The sequence below is a fragment of the Pelobates fuscus genome, chromosome 4 (assembly GCF_036172605.1).
Source record: "Pelobates fuscus isolate aPelFus1 chromosome 4, aPelFus1.pri, whole genome shotgun sequence".
Classification (NCBI taxonomy): Eukaryota; Metazoa; Chordata; class Amphibia; order Anura; family Pelobatidae; genus Pelobates; species Pelobates fuscus.
Window position 1 is genome coordinate 325,308,336 of NC_086320.1, and position 26,055 is coordinate 325,334,390.

Consider the following 26,055-nt stretch of genomic DNA (forward strand, 5'->3'; position numbering starts at 1 on the left):
TCCGGGCCACCTCTGCTGCATAGATATTGTGACGAAGTGCCCTTTGTCACCTTTGTCACAGATATGCAACGAGACGGCTCTCTTATCAGGCGATTAAGGCGGCTGCAGACTGATCCGTCGGGCCTTCGGTGAGGACACGATACTAGGAGGGGGTCTGCGGCATGCCCTGTGTACCGCCGAGTGAGCAGCCCATCAGTCTGCCCTGCAGGAGAGAGCCTCCGGTCTGTAACTCTGCTGGGTGTGAGCTGCAGACCATGTAATGGAAGGCTCGCGAGCTCCCAGAGCGTTGCCGCAGGTTACCACGGCACACTGACCGGAGCACGTGAGAACGTGGTCTGCAGCTCACACCCAGCAGAGCTGCAGACTAGAGAGCCAGCCCACTGAACTACCAGAGAATAGTGCACTGAAAAAAGGTATGTGAGTGTGGGGAGACTCATGACAGCCTCCCCACAGCCTGCCTGCCCACAGTCACCCCTATAATCTGTCTTCCCCACTGTAACCCCCATTACCTGAGTCCCCCACTGTCACCTTTATAACCTGCTTCCCCCACTGTCACTGTCATAGACTGCCTCCCGCACCGTCACCCCCATAGCTTGCCTCCCCAACTGTCACCCACATAGCCTGCCTGCCCCACTCTCACCCTATAGCTTGCCTCCCCAACTGTCACCACCATAGTCTGCCTCCCCAACTGTCACCCCCATAGCCTGCCTCCCCCACTCTTACCCTCACAGCGTGCCTCCCCCACTGCCCCCCGCATAGCCTGCCTCCCCCACTCTTACCCTCACAGCGTGCCTCCCCCACTGCCCCCCGCATAGCCTGCCTCCTCCACTATCACCCCCTCAGCCTGCCTCCCCCACTCTTACCCTCACAGCCTGCCTCCCCCACTGCCACCCGCATAGCCTGCCTCCCCCACTGTCAACCCCATAGCCTGCCATCCCCACTGTCACCCCCATAACATGCCTCCCCCACTGTCAACCCCATAGCCTGCCTCGCCCACTGTCATGCCCACAGCCTGCCTCCATTATATACATATATATATCCACTATATACATGCACACACTGCATCTCCTACACAGACACTGCATTTACACACACTGCATAACATAATGGATGTGCGTGAGGTTTGGGGGATGCGGGGGGCAGCATTTTCATCCTTCGACCCAGGCAGCACAATATTTTGGGCTGGCCCTGTATGTTACATATGATGAGGCTACTATTTAGATAAAATACATTTCTGCATTCTATAACAGCATTATTAAGATAATAATAATAATAATACTAATAAAACATTAAAAAGTGAAAATAGAAAATAAAAATAGTAAAGTATAGTTACTGTTTGGATTTGCGCTGCATCAGTTGCGAGTCTTGTAGTTAGAGCTCCTGTACTATTTTTTTTGTGATCAAACCACGAGATGTCCTGGAATTTAATGATAACAATGTTATGGCATTCATTATATTTATTCATATAAATACTGTTTTTTGTTTGTCTTGAAAGTATACAATTCTATGCTCTAACCTGCTGCAACATTGATTTAAACGCCATCTTCCTTAATTTCATTGTTAGAACTTCCCCTGATCTCCCGAACATGAAACCCTACAAAAAACAATAATAGCAAAATAGAATATAAAGCCTGATTATCAAGATAGCAGATCATTACCAACATTATAGAATAAGTACACACTTACGGGATGATGGGGGGGGTGGGGGGATTATAGCATGAATGCCAACAGTCCTGATTTTGCCAGTACAGTCCCATATTTCATGTAACTCATACTTGGATTAAATATTATATTCCAAATTATAAGTACCACATGCAATAAATGTACAACTGGTGATAAAGCTAAATATTCAGTTTACTCCAAGTTACAATCAATAAAATATGAGGTGTACTGTTTATTTACATCAAAATAATAATTCCCTAATAGCCAAACCTATATCTATATTTAATTAATATTCATTTTTTGTGTGATTTTCATCCTAGCATTTTTAGAAAAGTCTTGGAATCTGTCCTGCAGTCTTTAGATGCTACAGCAGTTCCTTACCCCCCCCCCCCCCCCCCCCCCCCCGCATACCCTTACTATTCCCTGGCTGGCTATTACATATTTTGGGCTGTTTGTCACCACATTTTGAGCCAAATTCAGCTACCTAATTTTCACAGACCTATACTATCACCAGGGCAATTATAATTTGAAGTCCTTTGCTACAAGGCAGCCCAAATGTTGCTCAGCAATGCAAGTCATAGTACACCCACCATAGGTGAATCTACACTCACCAGGGCTACATTTTTACTCCCTAATGTCTAGTTGCAAGTGAAAATTTTTAACCCTCCTATCTCCACTGCAATTAGCAAATGAAAAGGAATTTCTTTGGGTTACGGGACCACCAGTTTTTCTGGATACCGAAAAGCACAGACCTTCACATACTTTAATCACTAAGATTATATACAGATTGCCTAAATGTAGCAAACACGGGTTTCTATTCTTTTGCTAGATATGACATCTTGTGTTAATATGTTATATTTCATTACTTGCATTGAATCAGGAATTTCAGCAACAATATACTGTTAAGAAGAACATTTCCAGTGTACTCAGTGCGAATATCTTTAAATCTGTACATTTAACCTGATACCATGAGGTTGGAGTAGAATGATTGGATTTTCTGTAGTTTAGCATATAACCCGAAATGGCCCATGATAAGAGATATAAGATAAAAATGTTATTTTACCTGTGCAAAAAAGGAAAAAAAAGACAATACACCAACGAAAACTATGATGAGACTGTAAATATCTATTTGACTTCTGATTCTGTCTGGATCATTAAGGCCAAAAATCTGCCAGAGAGGAAATGAAAGGTTAAAATGATGTAGTTTATGAAGTTAGATCAGAGTTATATTGAGATATTAAAAATATGATATACTTACAGCTAACGATTTGGCAAACAGTATGCTAAATATAGGGTGAGCACTGCCATTTAATACAGCTGCGAGACTTCCAACAAGAATGTATGGCCACTCAGACTTGTTTAGTTTCAAGAGTTTGAAAAAGGAAACATTTGGAGGATATTTCTGAAATGGAAAAAATTACTAAGAAAATCTATTTACTACCTTTTTTTTGTCTCAGGCATTTTAATCAGTTTGTTCAACATACGGTACCATAGCATGATTTAGTTACTTGGATTATCTTCAAGCTCAAGACATTTTTATTAAAAAGTTAATTTAAATGGACCTTAAAGGCACCCGGACCACTTCATCTCAATAGAATTGTCTGGGTGCCATTCCCCCCCACCACCATTTTAACCTTGCAGCTGAAAACAGAACAGCAATGTTTACATTGCAGTAAATAAAGGCTCTCGTGGCAGTGACTCCGACAGCCCCTAGAGCTGCTTCAGAAGAAATAGCAGAAACTACCATCTGATTGGCGCAGTGTGACCTTTTGCCGGGCATGCTCGTTATTTCCAATGCTTTACTATACGAAAGAGGTGGGGCGGCAAACCGTAGACCAGCACTGCAAGGGAGAAGATTTAATTAAACTCACCTTTTTGACACTTGCCACGGGGACCTGGACACTTAAATCATGACTAGGGCATTATAGCACTAAGAATACATATTTGTATTGCTTTAAAAAAACACTAACATTAGAAATAAAAACAAGTGTCCCTAACATTAGAGTAAATTCATTTATTTTTTTAAATGCTGGGCACCCCTTCGAAAGTAATAAAATATCAGTTGAACTCACCATTCTTCCTTCGGCGTGCCAGTCTCGCAGTGGCTGCCCCTATCCTCCGGCTGAGATCATAAGTACTAATAAACTCAGGGTAGGATGGGGGTGAGGAGGCTAGACTGCATCATGCACGACTATCCCCGTGCTGTGCCAATTAGCAATGCCTCAATGCTGTGTATGGAGAAGCTGGTCCAGAAAACTGCAGATTGCAGGATGGCAACCAGAAGGCTGTTCTCATCAAATGCTGTATTTACACTGCTATGACTGCAGGCACAGTGTGTTTGTCCCAGAACCATTGCTTTAAGCTGTCTCTTTAAATTAGTTACTGTCAGAGTGCTGACAAAGTTTAAGAAAATAATATTTATAAAACGTAACTCGTCTTTTTTTCAATATATTCTCACTTCTTCCTTCATTCCCCTAGTGGTCCATATATTGTTATTAACATGAAAAACAATCTGGCCTTAAATATTTATAAGTCTTACCTCTTCTTTTTCACCTGTTCTCTCTTCTTCCTTCATGTGCTCTAATGGTCCATATTCCAAAGATGTCTTGGAATTTAAACATATGACTGGAGATGGCATTCTGGGCAGTTCAGCCTTTTCTATTTGTGACGATTCATTAGTGCAATTATCTGCTACTTGTATGGTCTACAGAAAAAAGCCAATCAGAAACTAGTATAACTAATACATTTACCAGCAATAACTAATTAGCATTTTGTTTTCTTCACTTACTAAAATTAAAGAGTCTGCACTGTCTTTTGATAAACAAGACATCATTCAAAATGGCAGAAGGTTAGTGGCTATTAAATGGATTTGACATATTTTTAATTCTCAGTGGCAGAAGAGAAAACTACATACGTATGAAATATAATAAAATGTGCATGTTTTATAGGGAAGGATGAATATATGTTTGAATGTTCGATGTTTGTTCCAAAATTGTATCATGCATTATCTGATGTCAAATGAAATGCTATATCGGTCTTGTCGACCTCCCCCCTTCCCCCCTTGTTTTTCCCTCTTTTTTATTCTGTATCCCTCTCCCCCTTCTTTTTGTTTGTATGAAAATAAAAACTCTAAATGGAAAAAAAAAATGTGCATGTTCTGAAAACCAACATTCACTATTTTGTATTGCGTTGTACCTGTGCTGTTGCAAGTGAATAATACATTTCTTTCTTCTCTATTAATTCTGAATGAGTTCCTTGTTCAGCTACAGCTCCATTCTCTATCACAACGATGACATCTGCTGTCCAAATTGTACTGAGACGATGGGCAATGACAATGGTAGTACGGCCTTCGCGGGCCTAGGAAATATAATTTACTGCGTTATTATAGGTTGTTTTTAACTAAAATCTGTAAACGAATAGCTGACTAAACGGCATACAGAACAAGTAGACCAATGTGCGGGATTTGTTGGTATCTAACCTAGAACAAAACTGGGAAATGCCAAAATCTTGGACTGTTGGTTTGGTTTGAGGTCTGGTTTGGGAACTACTGTTCTAGAAAAAACTTTTTATTTTTATATTACACTTTATAATTTTGTAACTTATATCACAAAAATAGGAAATTTACTAAATATTGATTTTAAGTTGATTATATATCCAGAGTCCTTTAAAAATAGTAGCTATTTATTAAAAGTTAAAGAATAACACAATAGACAACTAGAAATTGGCAAACTATATTAAGGACATACAGAGGTTAGAGAAGTTAGTGATTTTGTATCTATGTTTAGAAGTTTACTAAGAAAGCACCAAGGGAGGTGGCTGACTGAAGGTGACAAGAGAGTTTGTTCTTGTAGTAGAGTACCGAAATGGAAAAACAAATGAATACAGGAGTTGATAAGCAGAGAACACGTGGGATAATGATACAGCTGAGAATAAATGATGAGAAGGAAGTTCTCGGGAAATTAGTCAAGAAATGACGGGAGATGATTTATTGTGGGGATACAATGATACAGTAGTTAACTGATGAAAAAGCACGTGCAAGAAGTTACATCTCAACCCCAAGAACATACATACACTAGGAGGTTAGACAAGGCCATACACAAAATCTTGTGAAAATAAGTAAGGACAGAAAAGCAATAGACTGGTATGGGGCTGACCGCATTAATACAATCTTACCTTATCTAAAGCAGCTTGTACAAGAGATTCGCTTCCACTGTCCAAAGCAGAAGTGGCTTCATCCAGTAGTAGAATTTTGGGATTCCTCACCAAAGCTCTAGCAATTGCTATCCTTTGTTTCTGGCCTCCACTTAGCTGAGCTCCTCTTTCCCCAACGAGAGTTTCAAATTTCTAAAACAATTTAACAAAAAGGTACAATGTAATCACAAAACAAGCAAACAACGCACTGAAAATGTGCAACATTGGTGCAATGATAAAACAAGAGTCAAGACAAATTAATAAACTCCACCATTAGGTAGTACGTGCACAATTAATTGGTACAGTGGAAAGAAAGAAAACCATGATCTAGTGTCAATGCATCAACAGGTATGTACGATAAATTAATGTTGTGATATGAAGATGCTCTTACTGATTTTATTTTTATAAAAATATATACGAAAAAGAAGCAAGATTATTTTTAAGGCAATCTCATATACAATGTAACTCTGGTAAAGAAGCTGCATATAACAACATACAGAGACCACGGTACGCCACATAAGATTTTAGCAGCTATCATAGGTTAATTTTTTTTTAATTCTCGGTTCTTTGGGAGCTCGCCTGATTATTATTATTGCCATATATATATAGCGCCAACAGATTCTGTAGCGCTTTACAATATTATGAGAAGGGGGATTTAACTATAAATAGGACTATTACAAGAAAACTTACAGGAACGATAGGTTGAAGACGACCCTGCTGAAACGAGCTTACAGTCTATGGGATCCCTATCATTACCCAGAGCTGTATCCCTGCTATACTAATCCCTATGGGAAAGCATTGTGATTGGATGAGATCATCACTTCTGTTCCTGGTTCCAGGAGGCAGATCAGGGGCAGAACCAGCACTGTCAGACTTGAATAAACATAAGATTTTACTATATTACAGAGGTAAGGAGGGGCCAGGGGGCTACATAGTGTTTTTAATACTATAGGGTCAGGAATACATGTTTGTGTTGCCCTATAGTGTTCCTTTAAATATGTTTTAATGACATTTTTCCTGCATATTTTATGACAGTTAATTAGCTGAATGCTAATTATAACATAATTTAAAAACCTACATCTGGAAGTTCAATAATAAAATCATATGCATTGGCTTCTTTAGCAGCCTTTTCAATTTCTTCATCAGTCACATTTTCTCTTCCATATTTTATGTTGTTTTTAATTGTAGTTCCAAACAATACAGGTTCTTGGCTGACCACTCCAATGAATTCTCGGTAATGTCTTACATTCAGGGATCGGATATCATGACCATCAACAAGAATCTAAAAAGAAAAGTTTGAATAATGCTAACATTCAGCAGTAGACAATCCAAGTTTGCTCACTTCCTAATAAAAAGGCACTCTTACCCTGCCCTCTAGTGGATCATACAGTCTCTGCAGAAGCAACATTGTTGTGCTTTTTCCACATCCACTTTGTCCTACCAACGCCACAGTCTGTCCAGATTTAACCTTAAGATTAAGGCCTTTTAGAACCTGTTTGCTCATACAATTAAAATTAGATAGATGTCAAATTCTGCATAAACTTTTTTTTTACAATTTAATGGTGTATTAAAATACTATTGTAATGTAATACTGCTTTTAACATTAGTATTAACCCATAAGGACGGAGGCAATTGTCCAAGTTCTAAACCAAAACCTAGAATTTTATTAAAGACACGGAGGCTCCTATTATGCATATCTCTTTCTTTATTTCCTCAGCAGCAAAGATAGAGGAATATAAATATTATCAAAATGAAAGAAAAAACTGTACAGGCATAACGAGTAGCCAATCACATAACAGAGGAAGTAGCTATATAAGTCCTGTGTCTCCCACAATCCCCCTCTTTCTTTGCTGCTTCCTCAGACAGCTAAGTATTTTACTTGAGCTCTCCTACTCATTGCATTTTGTTTACTTGTGATTCATGTTTCGCTTATGCTTGTTTCATTATTGTCGTTTTTATTTATTGTGATTAATATCTAGTACCTACATCGTTGGTGTATTTGGGGGTTTCCCCTAGGGGCTTTGCCCGCCGCTGCGGGCTGTTTTCCCTCATACCGCCCCTGTTGCCGCTTCTCGGCGCTATCTCAGCCGCGTGCCCCCTTTCTCTGTGGACGCGACTGAGTGTGCTCGTTTTTCCCCTCTCGCGGGCTGCCCACGCGGGTAGGTGCACGCGCCCCTTCCCCCGCCTGGAGCCGGTCCACGGGCACACCCTGACACGTGCGGCGGCCATTTTGGGCGATCATTCGTTTCACCCTGCTGTGCCGTGCGGTCGGTCCCTCTACTACGGGCCCCCTTACTACACCAACGATCAGGTTTAGCTTTTCTCTGTTCTACTGGGTTAATCAACCCATTTCTAGTATTCAGTTTGCTTCTCTCATACCTCATTATGCAGGATAGCAAGGATGGGCCTACCGTCCCCTCTGGGGATTTTCCAGTAGATAATCCTGAGGGCGCTATGGCCTCTCAGGAGCTTCAGGCCCTGTTAGAAGCTACTATGGCTTCCTCCCTTGAAAAGGCTATTGCCTCCGCTATGGGGACTGTCTCATCCTCTTTTGCCCAGTCCCTTCAGTCTGTGCTCTTGCCTTCTATGGCTGCCCCTAACCCTCTGAGTGTGGGGTCCCCCTCCCCTGCCCTAACTGTGCCGGGTGCCCGTAAGGCAAAGGCAAAGGCTAGACATATCGGGTCCCACTCCTCGATGCAGGCTTTGCCTGTCATGATTGACACGCCTCTGGCGGTCGCAGATAGCGCGCATCCCACGCGCACAAGAGCCCCTGGCCGGGCTAAAAAGGCTAGATTGTGGAAACGGGCTAGAGCCCTGGATGATGGGTCGGATACCGACCGGAGTGTGGACAATGATTCCGATGCTATGGAATATGACTCCTATGGGGAGGACGAGTCTGACGAGGATAGACCCCTTGCGGGTGTAACCCCTTCTGGGTCCTCTGCCGTCCCCCGTGGAAAAGTGCCAGACCCCGCTGGGGATAATGGAAAAGGGTTTTTAGACCCACAGGGGAACCCCCTGTTTGACCCGGACGACCTGCGTCACCCGCGGTCGGCCGAATGGGTCCCTCCGGACCATATCGCCCAGTATGTGGCTAAGAGGATTCGCACACCTCTGTCAAAGGAAGGCCGCAATAAATTGCGTGCCGAATGCCCACGACCTTCCCTCCCTGGCGCTGCCTGTAAGACCCCTGAAGTGGACCCTCAGATTGCCCAATTTTCTTAATAAGTCTGGGTGGAAGCCTAAAAAGGGTCTTGATCACTCCCTAAAAGGGTGCCAGGATAAAATTCTGGATACGCTGGGCCCCCTGTCTAAGCTGTACGAGCTCCTTGAGGCAGCCCGTAATGGCGACTCAGTTCTAGATATGGATGTGGCCATCGGGTGGGTCCAGCGAGCTATATGCCTTGTGGGGAATGCCAACACGGCTATGTCTTCCGAGAGACGCAAGGCTATTCTCTTGAAAATAGACCCTAAGCTGGCTGCTATGACCGTAGCTGAGCCTGACTCAGCTGATGAGGGGATGTTGTTCGGCACATCCTTTGTGAAGGACATGGGGTCCTATGTAAAAACCTTTACGGCTATTGACAAGGCGCAGGCCAATATGAAGCGCGTTTTCGCGCCCAAGGTTTTCGGTGGGGCCGGGCGTAGCAGGAACCGTCCTCCCGGCCGTGGTTTCCGAGGCTCATTCAGGGCCAACAGAGGTTCCTTTTTCCCCTCTCGAGGGCTCCAGGACCCGAAAACGCCTCCTTTCTTCCCGGCTAGAGGGAGATCGTGGGGCTCTAGATACCCCCGTGGTGGGTCGTCGGGCAGACGCCCTTATGGTGAGTACCCCTTCTTCCCTTCTCGATCAGGTTCGGGTGGCGGGGAGGCTAGCATTATTTTACCCAAGGTGGGCAGTTATTACCTCAGATGCTTGGGTTCTGCAATGCGTAAAGGGTTACCAACTAGATTTTGTTTCCCTGCCGGTCCAAACGTATACCCCCAGGGAATTGTCCCTCCCACGGGAGCAGGACGCGATGATCTCCGCGGAAGTCGCGGAGATGTTCTCAAAGGGCGCCATCGAAGAATTGCCGTTCGCCACTCCAGGCTTCACGAGCAATCTCTTCCTTGTACCCAAGAAAGGGGGCGGTGTCCGCCCAGTGATAAACCTTCGCCCTCTCAACGCCTTCCTACGTTACCAACATTTCCAGATGGAAGGCATCCATTGTCTCAGAGACCTTCTGAGACAGTCGGATTGGATGGCCAAATTGGACCTGAAGGATGCATACTTCACGGTTCCAATAGCGATAGAATCCAGGGACTACTTGCACTTCACCTGGCACGGACGGCGTTGGCGTTTTACATGCCTTCCGTTCGGCCTCTCCTCGGCTCCTTGGTGTTTCACCAAGGTTATGAAGCCGGTGGTGTCGTTCCTCCGTACCCGAGGGGTTCGACTAATTATTTACCTGGACGACATCCTGATCATGTCACAGTCGTTGGAATGCCTAAAGTTGCATTTAGACTGGACGATCAACCTCTTACAGAACCTAGGTTTTCTAGTAAACTGGGACAAGTCGGTCCTGACACCCGCCCAGTCTATGGAGTTCCTGGGGTTCCAGGTGGATTCCGTGCGGCAGTTCCTGTACTTACCAGAATCCAAGATAAAAGCCATCCAGAAGGAGCTCCGTCGAGCTCTTCGCGCTTCGGACTTGTCAGTCCGGCAGTTGGCGAGGATCATCGGCCTACTGGCCTCCTCCATTCAGGCGATATTCCCAGGCCCCTTACATTACCGGGCTCTCCAACGGCTCAAGGGGTCACACCTACGTTCGGGTCGATCGTACGAATCCCGACTTTGTCTGGACGAGGAGTCCAGAGACGAGCTGGTATGGTGGTTGGCACACATGGAAGCCTGGAACGGAAAAGCAATTTTCGGTTCCGTTCCGGACGTGGTCATAGAATCAGATGCCAGCTTGCACGGCTGGGGGGCTCGTTGTGGCGACATCTCCACGGGGGGCAGATGGTCCGACGCAGAGAAGTCGTTACACATCAACTGCCTGGAACTCCTGGCGGGGGCCTTTGCGATTCGCAGCCTTACCCCTGGAAAGGCGAACTGTTGTGTTCTCCTCAAATTGGACAACGTATCGGCAGTCCGATACATAAATCACTTGGGCGGAACCAAGTCCAAAATGTTGGCTCTGCTGGCGAAAGACTTTTGGCAGTTCTGCCTCCTAAACAACGTCTCGGTGACGGCGGAACACATTCCGGGCCTGGACAATTCAGGTGCGGATTGGAACTCCAGACATTTGAGAGACTCGGGAGACTGGCATTTGCACGCCTCGGTCTTCCAAAGCTTAAACAGGCTGTGGGGTCGGTTCGAGATGGACCTGTTCGCATCTCGACTGAACACTCAGTTACCGAGGTTCTTCAGTTGGAGACCGGACCCGGCGGCAGTGGCGACGGATGCCTTTCTTCAAGAATGGCCTCCAGGCCACCTGTATGCCTTTCCCCCATTCAACATGATCGCTCGTACGATCTCGAAGCTGGTTCGTCACGACTGTTGTCTGACCCTGATCACCCCTCTGTGGAGATCACGGCCGTGGTTCCCTCGTCTGATGGAGTTGTCCATAGACTTCCCTCGTCTGTTGCCGAACTTCCAGGACCTCCTTCTGGATCCGGATGGGAACTCGCACGAATTGGTGCTCCAGCACCAGTTGCCCCTGGTAGCATGGTCCCTTTCAGGGGACGCTGGCTTGTCCCTGACGTTCCACAGTCGACTCTCTTGCTCCTCGATAACGCCTGGGCCCCGGGCACACGATCAGCTTACCGAGCTGCATGGAAGTCTTGGTCTGATTGGTGCATGGAACGGGCAGTGGATCCCATATCTGCCCCTCTCCATTTGATACTGGGGTTTTCTTACAGCCCTGTTCGACTCAGGCAAGGCGTACAGGACTATCAATGTTTTTCGATCGGCCATATCGGCCGGTCATGGTGGTTTGGAAGGTGTACCCATCGGCAAACATCCTTTTGTATGCCGTCTTCTCAAGGGTATTCGCTTCGTCCGTCCGCCTAGGTCGCGGTTTTCGACATTTTGGGACGTCAACATTGTGTTGCGTTTTCTGTCGGATTGGTACCCTAACCAGGACTTGACTCTTAAACAACTATCCTCCAAGATGGTTATGCTGTTTTGCCTGGTCTCTTGTAAGAGAGTCTCCGATGTTAGGGCTCTTGACTGGGGTGCCTTTGTGTTTACGCCGGATGGCGTTACTTTCACCATATCTAGGAGAACTAAGTCGGCGTCCAAATCCTTCGTATATCCTAGATTCCCGTTGTGTCCGGCGCTCTGCCCGGTGGATTGTTTGAAGGCCTATCTAGAGGCTACACGTGCGGTGCGCTCCTCTGAACGCCATCCCCTATTCATTTCGTTTAAGGCTCCTCATCGCCCAGTATCGACTCCGACGCTGGCGCGTTGGATTCGTTGGCTTTTATCCCTAGCGGGTATAGACACATCTGTCTTTACGCCTCATTCTGTAAGGGGTGCTATGGCCTCGAAGGCATCCACAGTCGGTTGCCGCCTAGAGGACATCATGCGCGCAGCGGACTGGTCCCGAGAGTCGACCTTCAGAGACTTCTATTTCAGACCAATTGAACACGTCGCATCTCAGGTGATAGCACAGCTTTAAACTTGCATAATAGGAGCCTCCGTGTCTTTAATAAAATTCCTAGATTTTACTAGTAACATGACGTAAAGTCATGATTTTATTAAAGACACGGAGGCGAGTATTATTCCCTCCCACCCTCCCGGTGTGGATTTGGGATTGGAGATGCTTCGATGCAATACAAGTACGTGGGCAATTAGGTCTGTATTGAGTTCATGTTTTTTGTACTGTGCGGTTTTTATCATGCTTAGATGATTTGACAGTTTTGTATTGATTTCTAATCATGTATATATTCTATTTCAGAATCGTGTTTCATGTTGATCCCTCACGTTTATGTCTGGTAAGTCTACAGTTTGAGTTTGGAAATTACCATATTTTTCTATCTTTTTTAGCTTGAAGTTCTCGTTTTGTTTCCCGTTTCCTGTTTGGATCAAGTGGGACATCGTTTATCTTACCTGGTCTTCGGTTGCGCAAGAAAGAGGGGGATTGTGGGAGACACAGGACTTATATAGCTACTTCCTCTGTTATGTGATTGGCTACTCGTTATGCCTGTACAGTTTTTTCTTTCATTTTGATAATATTTATATTCCTCTATCTTTGCTGCTGAGGAAATAAAGAAAGAGATATGCATAATACTCGCCTCCGTGTCTTTAATAAAATCATGACTTTACGTCATGTTACTAGTAAAATCTAGGAATTTGAGCTATATATATGTCTGTTCAATCATAATTTACCTCTTTCATATTAAGAGCAGTCACAACTATTATATTTAATTTTGTTCAGGAGAAACAGAGCTTTCATTTCACATCAAATATTTATTTATGAAACATAATTTAATCTGAATAAAATCTAAAAAAGTTTGAGAAGTTAAGAAACGTTATTTCCAAGTTATTTTATTCTCCAGGTTATGAATGGCATTTTAACTGTGAATATTATAATACTGTTAGCTTTCACTGCAATAGAATACACATATTTGTATGTTGTGATGTCCAGTGGTGTATTGTGGTTTTGTACTACCCTAGGCATGACAAAAATCGCCTCTCCCCCCTTCCAAATTTCTTTTCTTGACAGACTCCTGCCCTCACTGACATAAACTGACTGACAGATACAGTCATTGTCACACACACTGTTTAACCAACACACACTTTCACTGAAACATACACATTCACAGACATACTCACTCATTCACATTTACACACACACTCACATTCACTGACAGACACATATGCACACTACTGACAGACACACATTCACTGACAGACACATACACACTCACTGACAAGACGCATATGCACACTCACTGACAGACACACACACACACACCAAGAGATACACGCTCACTGACAAAAAATGCAGACACACTCACTGACAGACGCACACTCACTCAGTGTCAGACACACACACACACACACACTGAGACACATATATACTCACTGACAGGTAAAGAACTGACAAACACACATACACACTAACTGACAGATATATATACACTCAGTGTCAGACACACATTCACTGACAGACACACATACACAAGTGGACAGAAAAACACATTCACTGACATACATGCATACACACACTGACAATCACACATACATACACTGACAGACATACATACACAGACTGACACACGCATACACACACTGACAAACACTCTCAGTGACAGATACACGCACACACACTGACAGACACACATACATACACACTAACTGACAGATATATATACACTCAGTGTCAGACACACATTCACTGACAGACACACATACACAAGCGGATAGAAAAACACATTCACTGACATACATGCATACACACACTGACAATCACACATACATACACTGACAGACATACATACACAGACTGACACACGCATACACACACTGACAAACACTCTCAGTGACAGATACACACACACACACTGACAGACACATACGCACTCACTGACAAACACACATACACTCTCATTGACAGACACACTCTCAGTAACAGACACACACTAACAAACACACACACTAACACACTCACATTATTTTTTTTTACATTTCATTCCACCCAGCCTCCCTACCTTTGGGAGTGCTGGAGTAGATTTTTCCCTAGGGTCCAGTGGGGCTGGACAGGGAGTAGGGCAGGCAGGCTCACATTGGAGGCGGGCAGCGAGGGAGCTCTGTTCTCCCTGCTCAGCTCCCTTGCACGACTCTTAGTGATGCTGGGCCGGAGTGATATCATATTCTGGCTCCGGCATCACTGTGGGGCATTCAAGGAGCTGAGCAGGGAGAGCAAATGCCTTGTCAGCCTCGTGTTAAATTCAGCGCTGGTGATGTCCCACGAGTACAACGATGTCCTCCATGTATAGGTTTCATGGTGTTTTGGAAAGTTACAGGGTCAAATAAAGAGCTTCCCCATTTCAATTTTTACACATTGAAATATGCCAGGTTTGGCCTATTTTGCCTATGGGGACCGAATGGGGTATGTTGAGCCACTTATTCACAATCCCTGGCCAAAAATGTTTTTTTTGCATTTTTACACACAATAACTGCTCTTTCACCGATGATATCATCATCATTATACATTTTGGTGCAATAAAACACGCATATTTGTGTTTAGCAATATCCTAGGAGTACAACAGCACTGTTATCCCTTAATAATGTACTATATAATATAATACATATACTATAATATGTAATATCTTCCTCAGTACTAGTGTTGTTGTGAAGATATGTATGATTTGAATGACTGACTTGATATAGCTGCCCTGTAATCAGGAAAGATGAATAAAATATCTCTAACTAGCCATGCACACAGCACGATCAACCAGTTCAAACAACTTTGTTTTTCTTTCCACTACCACTGCTGTCTGAGTTCTACCAAATTGATGTTAATAACACAGAAATCTGAATTCTACTTTATCAAAAAGACTTGTGCACGGTGAGAACATTCAGCTTGGACAAATCATTTCTCTCAAAAATACAAATTTTTTCGGATTGCCTGCATTTCAGCCAAATGTCAGTTTGGTTCGGCAGAATTTTCATAACAAAAAAAACTACACTGGAACTGAAAATGGGCAAAAAGGCGAAAAATAAACCAGCATAATATACTATTAAATATAAATGTGCCTTTTTTTTCAATTTTGCAATTTGGACCAAAATGGAGGCGCTTCTCTTGGTGCTGGAAAAAGCCATGTTTTTTTTTTTTTTTTGTGAAACCCAAATGGTTTCACAAGAAAATGGGGACGATGCTCATAGACCCAGTCATCTATCACTTTGTTAAACAAGGATACTAATGAATATGGAAAAAAAACAACAAAACATACTTTGCATTATTTGTTTCTTTTACCTGAACATCAGGTCTTGAAGGATAAGAAAAATGAACATTCTTAAATTCCACATTTCCTTTTATGGTGTCTGGTTTATAGCCTTCCTTTGAAAAGCAGTCAATTGCTGACACCTAGTGGATTCAAGGAGGTAGCGCATAAAACAGCAGAACATAAAATGAGCAGTTTGAAATAAGATACAAAAATAATAAAAAAAAAAAAGTGCTGTTTTAGCATACATTTGTGCTTTGAATATTGAAATATATGAAAATATGAATATATGAAAATAAACAATGTACTTATATTATCTTTTGTAAAAGATGTTGTATGAGAAATTTCACATTTTAGTCAAATGCTCAGCAGCTTGGACAAGCATCCTCCAAGGCACAAGGCAACTCCTGCCTGGGTTACAAAGAGGGTTATTAGACTCATTACCCTTATAGATATTTTATTGCCCACTGGGCTCTTATCTTGTACTGATAGGGAGAGATGGGAAACAGAATGGTGGGAGGGAGTTACAGTGACCTTGCATACTTCCCAACATTTCAAATGGACAGAGCAGGACGCTTTAATTTTAAGGGTGTGACTGAGGGTGTGGTCAGGGACGTGTCTGTACTGAGAAATTTTCGGTAACTTACTAATAACAATGTATACAATTTTTTTTAATTTAGACCAAGAACAAGGTATTTTATTTACACAGACTTATTTCTAAACACATTTATTGCAGTTTAACCCCTTGATCGTGGACGTATCAGGTATGTCCGACAAAAAACTGGTCGTTAACGACCTTGGACGTACCTGATTGGGCGTACATTCAGCCGCTCTAAGAGTATTGCAGCGATGTCTCGATGTCAAGGCATCCTGCAATACACCCCCTTACTGCCGGGATGACGGGTGATCGCTCCCTCCGAGGAGTCGAGGCACTCAGTAAAAGAAATGTAAAAATGTCAAAAATAAAAATTCAAAAAAAAGTAATGACCCCATCCCAGGATGTACCTAGTACGTCCAAAGTAATCCTATGTACTTACTTGATCGCCACCGTTCCCCGCCGGCGGTCGGTCTTCTTCTCCACCGGAGGACTGTCTGACAGCCCAGACAATCCACACTCTGCAAATTAGGCCCCGCGGGTCATGTGTTCGCTCTGAAAGAGCGGTCTCATGGCCGCAATAGGCGTCCAGGCATCTGCCTGCAGGGGGACTGCCTGAACTGACAGGCAGCCCCCCTGCTGGTGAAAAAAGTTGTAAAAAGTTTTTATTTAAAAAGTTAATAAACTAAAACAAATTAATATATATATGAGATATATACATATATTATATCTATATATAATATGTATGTATATATATATATATATATATTTATATATATATACATATATACATATATATATATATATATATCTTATATAGAACGTCATACTAAGTGTATTTTTTTTATTAATATATACATATATTAATATAAAAACACACAGAGTAAAATTACACATGTGTGTATATATATATATATATATATATATATATAATATATAACTATAAATATTGTGTTTATATATATATATATAATTATAAAAAATAATAATGAATTAAAAATAAAAAAAATTATAAAAAAATTATATATATATGTAGTTTTATTCTAACTGTATTTTGATATTAATATATATATATATATATCAAAATACACTTAAAATGAAATTATATATATATATATATATATATATGTATATATAAATAAAAATAATACAAAATATACATATGTCCATATACATAACTACATAAATAATTTCATAAATATATACGTAGACTTCAAATATATAAATATGTATATATATTTAAATTCTACATGCATATTTATATAATATTTTAAATAATTAAGTAATTTTATTGATTGCTGTAACGGAACGCCTGGCACCCCGACTGGGTACCTTCCGCTGACAGATGCTCCTAGTGCTTACCGAGGGCTCCAAGCACTCCACCAGACACCATAACCACTGCAGACCCCATGAACTGCCGCAGCTTGGTTGGGGTCTCGCCGTCCTCCACCCACTCTGGACCCAATACTGGGCTTCAGCTTCCAGTGGGTGAACCTCTCCTAAATCCAGAGAGCAGGAACCAGGAACAAGAACAAGCACTTACAAGAGCTTACTCTGGGGAGTATTGTGATATAGCAATCCCCAGAGTGTAGGCAATTCTCCAATCCCCCAATCATGAGCCAAGACTTCATGAAGGTGTAAGCAGGTCTGTTTAATGTACACAAAAGGACTTTCTTTTATACAAGTTTTCAGGCCAGAGGCACACCCTCTGGACCTGGTGGTAAACTGTGACAAAAGGGACACAAACCAATGGGAACACTAATTAACAAAATAACACTCCCTGATACACAGTAAAATCCCTCCCCTCTATCCTGGAGATAATTGGCTTAAGGAACTGCAGTAAACTCAATTATCTCCAGGTACAGAAAAGATCTACATTATACACTAACAATAAAATACATAAAAATACATAATTCCGGGGGCGGAGCCAGCTCTCGGCATGAACGGTCGCAAACTCACTGCTCTCCGTCGACCGCAGCCCAATAAGGCCCAAAATCGACCGCAAAAAACACCCTACCAGACAGCAGACAGCCTGCTAACACTCCTCTACCGATGGGGAGAAAAACAAAAAAAAACACACCCGGATCGCCCGCGGTTCACTGCCGATATAGGCGACCTACTGAGGAGGCCTCATGGTGCGGCGGCACCCAACATGGCGGCCGACTTTAAAGATTACTCTGAGAGCTCGGATGACACATCCCTCCACTGCCCTGAGACACTGGGCTACAACGGACCTCCCAAACCTAAGCAACAGACGATGGGTTTTCCAGTTACCACGGAGATACTTACCTCTCTCCTGACCGACCTACGCCAGTCGCTCTCCACGGAGATCTCCCAGGTAAGGGAGGATGTTAAGGGGTTCACTGATCGCCTCTCAGCAGTGGAGTAATCCACTCAGACACAGTCAGTACAAATAACAGAGCTACAGAATCAGGTCAAAGACCTCTCCTCAGCTCACATTACACTCACCAACCAACTAGCAGCTATGGAAGACAAAAGGAGGTGGAAGCATATTAAAATCAGAGGCCTTTCAGACGCAATATCCCCAGCTGAGCTTCCCCATCTTCTAAGACGGCTTTTCACAGCCCTCCTGTCCCCCAAACAAGCTAAAGGGGTACAGCTGGATGGCATGTTCCGCCTGCCCAAGCCACCACAACTCGCAAGCTCTGCAACAAGTGACCTCCTGGTCAAATTTCAAAATGGGCAAGACAAGGCTGCTTTAATGGGCGCCATCAAAGGGAAGAATCCCTACCGCTTTGAAGACATGGACTTAACGTTCTACTCTGATCTCTCGCGCACAACCCTGCAATGGCGTAAATCTCTCCGACCACTTACAGCGGCATTGACGGCTAAGGGAGTGAAGTATCGTTGGGGACCATCACACATACTCCTCATCCAACACCAAGGCAAGGAATATAAAGCGACAGACATTGCGGAGATGGACACTGTCTTGGCAGATATGGAACTCCTACCCTCCTCGACCACTACTGCTTGGGATCCAGCCAAGATTATCCCATTTGTTCCAGCATTCAGGGGATCACCTGGAATGAAAGCCACCTGAACCTGGACTTTTGTTTTGTTTATAAGTTACTTTCTTTTCTTATGTTCTCCTTCTTATCCATGCTACCGCAATATAAATGTTGATTACAAGGCATAGGCCCCAAAGGATAGAGCGCAAGTAACATGTTTTTCTTTGGTTTTTACTATGTATTGGGGCTGATGTGTACTGTAGTCATTGCAGCCGCCCAGTAGTGATGGGAGTTGAGCGCAGGACTTTTCTTTCTCCCTATGGATGTATAACCCAGAGCTTCCTGCACACACATAGCAGGATTGCTATACGGCAGCCACTTACCGCCGAACCGGGCATAACCCGGACTTGTTGGCTCCTTTCACTAACCAACCCCCCCCCAGCTCCAACCCAACTACTCCACAACGTGGTCACTAACAAGGAGCTGCACAAATACCTCACCAGGTTACGCGTCAGTATCCTCCATTAACATCTCTCACCTACAACAGCCTAGGCTATGTACAGCCCTCACCTTTCACACTGCCTTACAATCACCCACATGGCCTACAAATGGAGTTTCCCTGTACCCCACAACAAAGGCATATAGACCTACTCCCTTGGAGGGCAGGGTCCCAACACAACCTTGGCGCATGCGACACATAAGCGCACACCATGCCCTCAATTACAGGCTCATTCCAGACCACAAGCACATACGCCAAAACTAACCCTACGACCAGAACGGAAACTACTCTTTTTACATATTGCCTTCTGTTGTTAAATTCTGCAAATTCTCTTCAATATCTTAAAAATTGTGCCGTCACTCGAAATGCCATGCTATTGTTATACTTTATTGTTAATAAGCTTGCTATAGCTGTCGTGGCTATTCAAGCATGATGTTAATGCGTGCACAACAAAAATAAAGATTTTATTTTTTATTTTTTTTAAATACATAATTCCTATTATATTACACAGAAACCCCACATTTAACCTATCCCCAGATAGCTCGGATCTGAGCTCCCAATATAGGTAAACAGTGCTCAGATACCACGAACAGAGTAAATTTGCCATGGGGTTAAAGTTTTGCAAGGGCTGATGAGAGATTGAGGAGGGACAAAGCAGCCAGTTTAAACTGGTATGGCTGTATCCCTGGGACAACGCCCTGCTGGAGAACAATGGGATAGGTATTAAAGGGGGAGGGGAAGAGGCACATTCTCCCATGGAATCAAAGGGGCAGAAACAGTCTTTTAAAAGCCAATCAGCCCAAATAGTCTTTTGAAATGGCAATACACCCAAGGGGCCATAGTCACAGGGCAAGAGGCTGGCAAGCAGGCCTCTCCAAAAGTCAGTGGCAAAGGGTAGTTTGTCACAATTGCAATTTGGGGGACCTGCCTGACCAGCCAGGCTGAAAGTCCAGAGAATTTAATTTGCTAGCACTGTATTTAACCCTGTAACTTTCCAAGACACCCTAAAACCTGTACATGGGGGTACTGTTTTACTCGGTAGACTTCACTGAACACAAAAATTAGTGTTTCAAAACAGTAAAATATATCACAGGGATGATATTGTCAGTGAAAGTGACTTTTTTATTTTTCACACACAAACAGCAATTTCACTGATGATATTGTTGGGTTACGTTTTACTGTTTTGAAACACTAATATTTGTGTTCAGCGAAGTCTCCCAAGTATAACAGTACCCCCATGTACAGGTTTTATAGTGTTTTTGAGAGTTACAGGGTCAAATATAAGGTTCTATTTTCTGTTTTTTCACATTGAAATTTGCCAGATTGGTTATGTTGCCTTTGAGAACGTACCGTTGCCCAGAAAAGAGAATTACCCCCATGATGGCATACCATTTGCAAAAGAAGACAACCCAAGGTATTTCAAATGGGGTATGTTCAGTCTTTTTTACTAGCCACTTAGTCACAAACACTGGCCAAAGTTAGCATTCATAATAGTTTTTTGCATTTTTAACACACAAACAAATATAAATGCTTCGTCCAGTGTTTGTGACGAAGTGGTTACTAAAAAAAAGACTGGACGTACTCCATATTGAATACCCTTGGTTGTCTACTTTAAAAAAAATATGCACATGTGAGGTGTGATTCAGAGATTTATGACAGATAACAGTGTTACAATGTCACTATTGATACATTTTGAAAATATATATTTGTCCTACTTGGACTTATAGCCCTATAACTTGCAAAAAAGCTAAGAACATGTTAATATTGGGTATTTCTAAACTCAGGACAAAATTTAGAAACTATTTAGCATGGGTGTTTTTTTGGCAGTTGTAGATGCGTAACAGATTTTGGGTGTCAAAGTTAGAAAAAGTATTTATTAGGAAAAGACCTTTGTTGGTCGAAACGTTGCTTGGCGTTGCATTTTTTCCTAATAAATCTGCATACGGTTTCAATTTGGAGTGCCTGTGGTCCTTTCTTCTTTCGTGTATAATTCTGGGATTGCTGGTCCTGATCCGGAGCACCCTTGGCCGCTGGGATTGAGTGCGGTTCCCACCATCTACTTTGCATAAGGGGACGTACAAGCACATGTGGTGGGACTGCCACAAAGCAAAGACCTTCTGGGTGGGGGTGCAGGGCTTGCTGGAGAGGGTGTTCCAAAGAAAGATAAACATAGACCCGTGGGTGTTTCTCCTGTCTAGAACAATAGATTACTGGCCGAGGAAGGAACAAAAATTGTTAAACAAAATCACCCTAGCAGCCAGACAAACAATGGCACAGAGCTGGCTAAAGCCAGATACTCCCCAGATCAATACAGTCATAAATAAGATAAAAGACGCCCATGTAATGGACCGACTAACAGCTCAAATCAGAAGTACACTAAAGGCACACGAAAAGGTATGGGAGTTATGGATGGCTGGGAACTGGGGAGACTAGGAGAAGGGAGGGAAATAGGGACATCATACGCACACTCACACAACCAACATACACCCTACTCCCCACACAACGGCCATGGGATCATGGAACCCGGAATGGCAATGGGACGCCCGCCGGGCCACCAAACCTCCGGTAGACTATGAAGCTGCTAGGACAAAAGGAGCATAAGAGACAGAAAACTCTGCTTCACCCCGACCCAACCACGAGAAGGACCCTACCCCCCTCTTTTTCTCTCTCTCTCTCTCTCTCTCTGTCTCTCTCTCTCTCTCTTCCTCTTCTCCTTCCTCTCTTCACTATCTCTTCCTTCCTAGACTCTCCAGGGAGAGTAAGCCTAAACAAAATGCACAAGTCTACGAAACGGAAGTAGACTGATAGAAACCATATGCAAAAACAATAACTCTCCTGGAAACAGTTAATTGTTAATTGTTAATGGTTAATAAGAATACAAAATGAAATAACCTGAAGTCGTCAGTATGCAAGTAACCTCTCACAGGGGCAAAGCAACACAACAATGTAAAACAGACAATGTTTATACTTACTTTATTGCTGTACGTATTGCGTATTTGTTTCTACAAAATGTACAATGTATCACACCGACTTACCAAAAAAAAAAAAATTGGTATATATTCGAACTCCCTCAGCCAGTATCTCACTAACCGTGACAGAAATTGTAGTCCAGCAGGGGCAGTAAACTCATGCACTTAATTATGGGACATAATTTGCAACAGAGTCCCTTGTGTTTGTTTGCTTTCTGACCTCTGCACCTATGAAGGACAGAGGTCACAAAACAAAACTTACTTATGCTGAGTGCTGGGCATCAGGAGGTCTGACATTGTGTCATCCAGAGACAATAGTTGCACAAAACTGATATTGCCAGTCAGGAAGAATATTCCAGCTGGCTGATTGACAGCCCATGGAGGCCGAACTATACACTGAAAAAAGCATATTTGTCTCAGGAAACATTTTTAAAAAACAAAGATTGCAGGAACAGGGTGTTTTCAGTATAACCACTTCTGTAAGATAAGGTGGTCGCGGTACTTAGAGTAACCCTTTAATATTTAGGCACACTAAGATCTAAAATTCTTACCTGATCAATCACTTTAAAGATGTTACAGGCAGCGCCTCTTGCAACAGAAAATGCCTCAAGGTGAGAAGCTGCCTGTCCAATGCAATAGCTGCTCAATACAACACAGAAGAATACCTGTTGTGAAAAAAAAGATACTTGCTAATCAGTACACTCTAAATATTTTGCTATTAATTCCTTTGTAGATAATATGTTATCTTGATTCTAGAAATTATCAAAATATATTTACTGTTGCCAAGTTCACAGATCAATGAGGTTAATGTTTGAAACTGAACATATTCCGGTGCTGTTGATAATGTATATTTAATTTCCCAAAATGCAAAGTAACCAGCTTAGAATCATGGGAAATGTGTACCTCAATATAAGTACCACCAAAGGTGAGCTCTTACCGGGTTATACTAGGGTATGCCCAGTACAAGTTAGTTCTAGTGGTTTGGGGGTGCTTTATGTAAATATCCAAGCTTAGGGAATAGCAGCTATCACATTTTCACAGTAGCTAAACTGCTACAGGGTGTTTAACACTTTTTAAATAAAATAATAATGTGTGGAAGTCCTGGATGCTTTGTATTCCCAATAAAGCTTTAAAGTACTTACCACAAAAACATCTCCAATGGTGTACCCTTTGTCTCCCAATATCAGCTTGGTGCCATACCAAAATCCAAGGCCATATGTTGCATAAATAATGAAGTACATAACGCCAAGGGAGAAATGAGAAGCAATAGATTTTTTTTATTCCATATTTTTTGGCCTCTTCCAAATTGTTTGCATATCTAGGGGGTAGTGCAAATAGCAATACAATATTAGCTACATTGTCACCAGACTTTTCTTTTACATTCACCATAGAGCAATGTCAGGGTTATTCCCTAAAGGGGGAACTTAAAGTGAATACAAAGTCAATTTCAAACTGGAAGCAAAACTAACTTACAGAATGTTTCCAGTTTGGCTATTTTGATTTTAAATTGATTATACAGCCACAAAAAACAACTTTTGCTTGATGCAGAGGCGTAACTAGAAACCATGGGGCCCTGGTGCGAAAATTGCCCTGCCTCCCCCATATGTCTCAGTCTCCTCCGCCCCTCCATGTGTCACATTCACACCTCCAGCCGACCCTCCATGTGTTTCATTCATGCCCCACAGGGTGAGTGTGGCATGGTTGGGGGGGGAATGAGTATGACAGAATTGGAGGGGTTTGTGTAAAAGGGTGAGTGTGGCAGCATGAAAGGGGGCGAATGTGACAGAGTGATGGAGAACGATGTGACAAGATTGGGGGGAGGGGAGAGTGTGACAGTGCTAGAGAAGGTGAGTGTGATAGGGTGAATATGGCAGAGTGATGGAAGGTGAGTTTGGCATGGGAGAGTGACAGGATTGGGAGAGTTATTGGGAGTGTGGCAGGGTGAAGGGGGCTGACAGTATGTGTGGTTGGGTGACAGTTACACAGACATACATGCAGATACACACCATAGAACACATACAGATACATACACGAACACATGCTGATACACAGACATATACAGATACAGACGCACAGATACACACACTGACACACATGCAAATGCACTGAAACATATGCGGGTACACAAACACACAGACACTCATACAGATATAAACAGTGGCAGGGGCTGCATGGACAGGATTTAACTCCTAAATGGCAGATAGTCTAGTGGTGAGACTTTAGAGGAATTATCTATACACAAAAACTGATTAATTAAATTAATGTTGTTTTGGTGACCCTAGTGACCCTGTATAATAATTGTACATCTGCTCAATTAATTTTTATATTAAACTTGATTAAAGGGACTATAAAGGGACTCAAAGACGTTGCTTGCAGAGGTTTTTTTTTAACATTCTTTTTATTGTCGTGCATAGAATAATAAACAAGCTTGCCTAGACATTTCTCAAGAGTATAAATGACAATAAAAAGTTATAGATGTATCGTGCTTGATTGCAGAGTTAACACACCTCTAGAGGCTGTCAGTAAGACATCCACTAGAGATGCTTCCACAGCTATAACTGAATTAAGCTCGGTTAAAGTTTTAATGACTCTCTGAGAGTATTTGACTGTTGCATTGTTTTGCCGTGCCTATGCATAGTCTCCCAATGCTACTCTATGGAGAAGCATTGGATTGCCTGAGATCATCAGCATTGATCATTTCAGGGAAAGGCAAAATGGCAGTGAGGTGAGGACAGCAGACTGGGGGATGTAAGGTTAGTAAAACTTACCTTTTAAATCCATGCAAGGGAGGGGGGGTGGACACTATACCGATAGGAATACATATTTGTATTTCTCACGCTATAGAGGTCCTTTAAAGATGCATTAATATTCATTCAAATTGAAATAATCTGGAAAATTAGAGTTGTAGTTAATCCTGCTAGGTTATATAAACATATTATATTATAGAAACATAGAATGTGACGGCAGATAAGAACCATTCGGCCCATCTAGTCTGCCCAGTTTTCTACATACTTTAATTAGTCCCTGGCATTATCTTATAGTTAGGATTGCTTTATGCCTATCCCACGCATGCTTAAACTCCTTTAATGTGTTAGCCTTCCAGCTGAAGTGGTAGAGGTTATTCCATGCATCCACACCCTCTCAGTAAAGTAATACTTCCTGATATTATTGTTAAACCTTTGCCCCTCTAATTTAAGACAGTGTCCTCTTGTTGTGGTAGTATTTCTTCTTTTAAATACA

General features: G+C 42.6%; 1 protein-coding gene across 1 annotated transcript in view; it reads right to left on the reverse strand.

Annotated features, from left to right (window-relative positions):
- Positions 1 to 26,055, reverse strand: part of ABCB5 (ATP binding cassette subfamily B member 5) — a 59,772-nt gene that overhangs the window by 23,833 nt on the left and 9,884 nt on the right. The window contains 13 exon segments of the mRNA XM_063453132.1: positions 1,334 to 1,417; positions 1,517 to 1,594; positions 2,726 to 2,830; positions 2,921 to 3,064; positions 4,202 to 4,366; positions 4,858 to 5,019; positions 5,836 to 6,006; positions 6,932 to 7,135; positions 7,220 to 7,345; positions 15,816 to 15,926; positions 23,367 to 23,480; positions 23,958 to 24,092; positions 24,094 to 24,133. Of these exon segments, the coding sequence (XP_063309202.1) occupies positions 1,334 to 1,417; positions 1,517 to 1,594; positions 2,726 to 2,830; positions 2,921 to 3,064; positions 4,202 to 4,366; positions 4,858 to 5,019; positions 5,836 to 6,006; positions 6,932 to 7,135; positions 7,220 to 7,345; positions 15,816 to 15,926; positions 23,367 to 23,480; positions 23,958 to 24,092; positions 24,094 to 24,133 (1,639 nt within the window).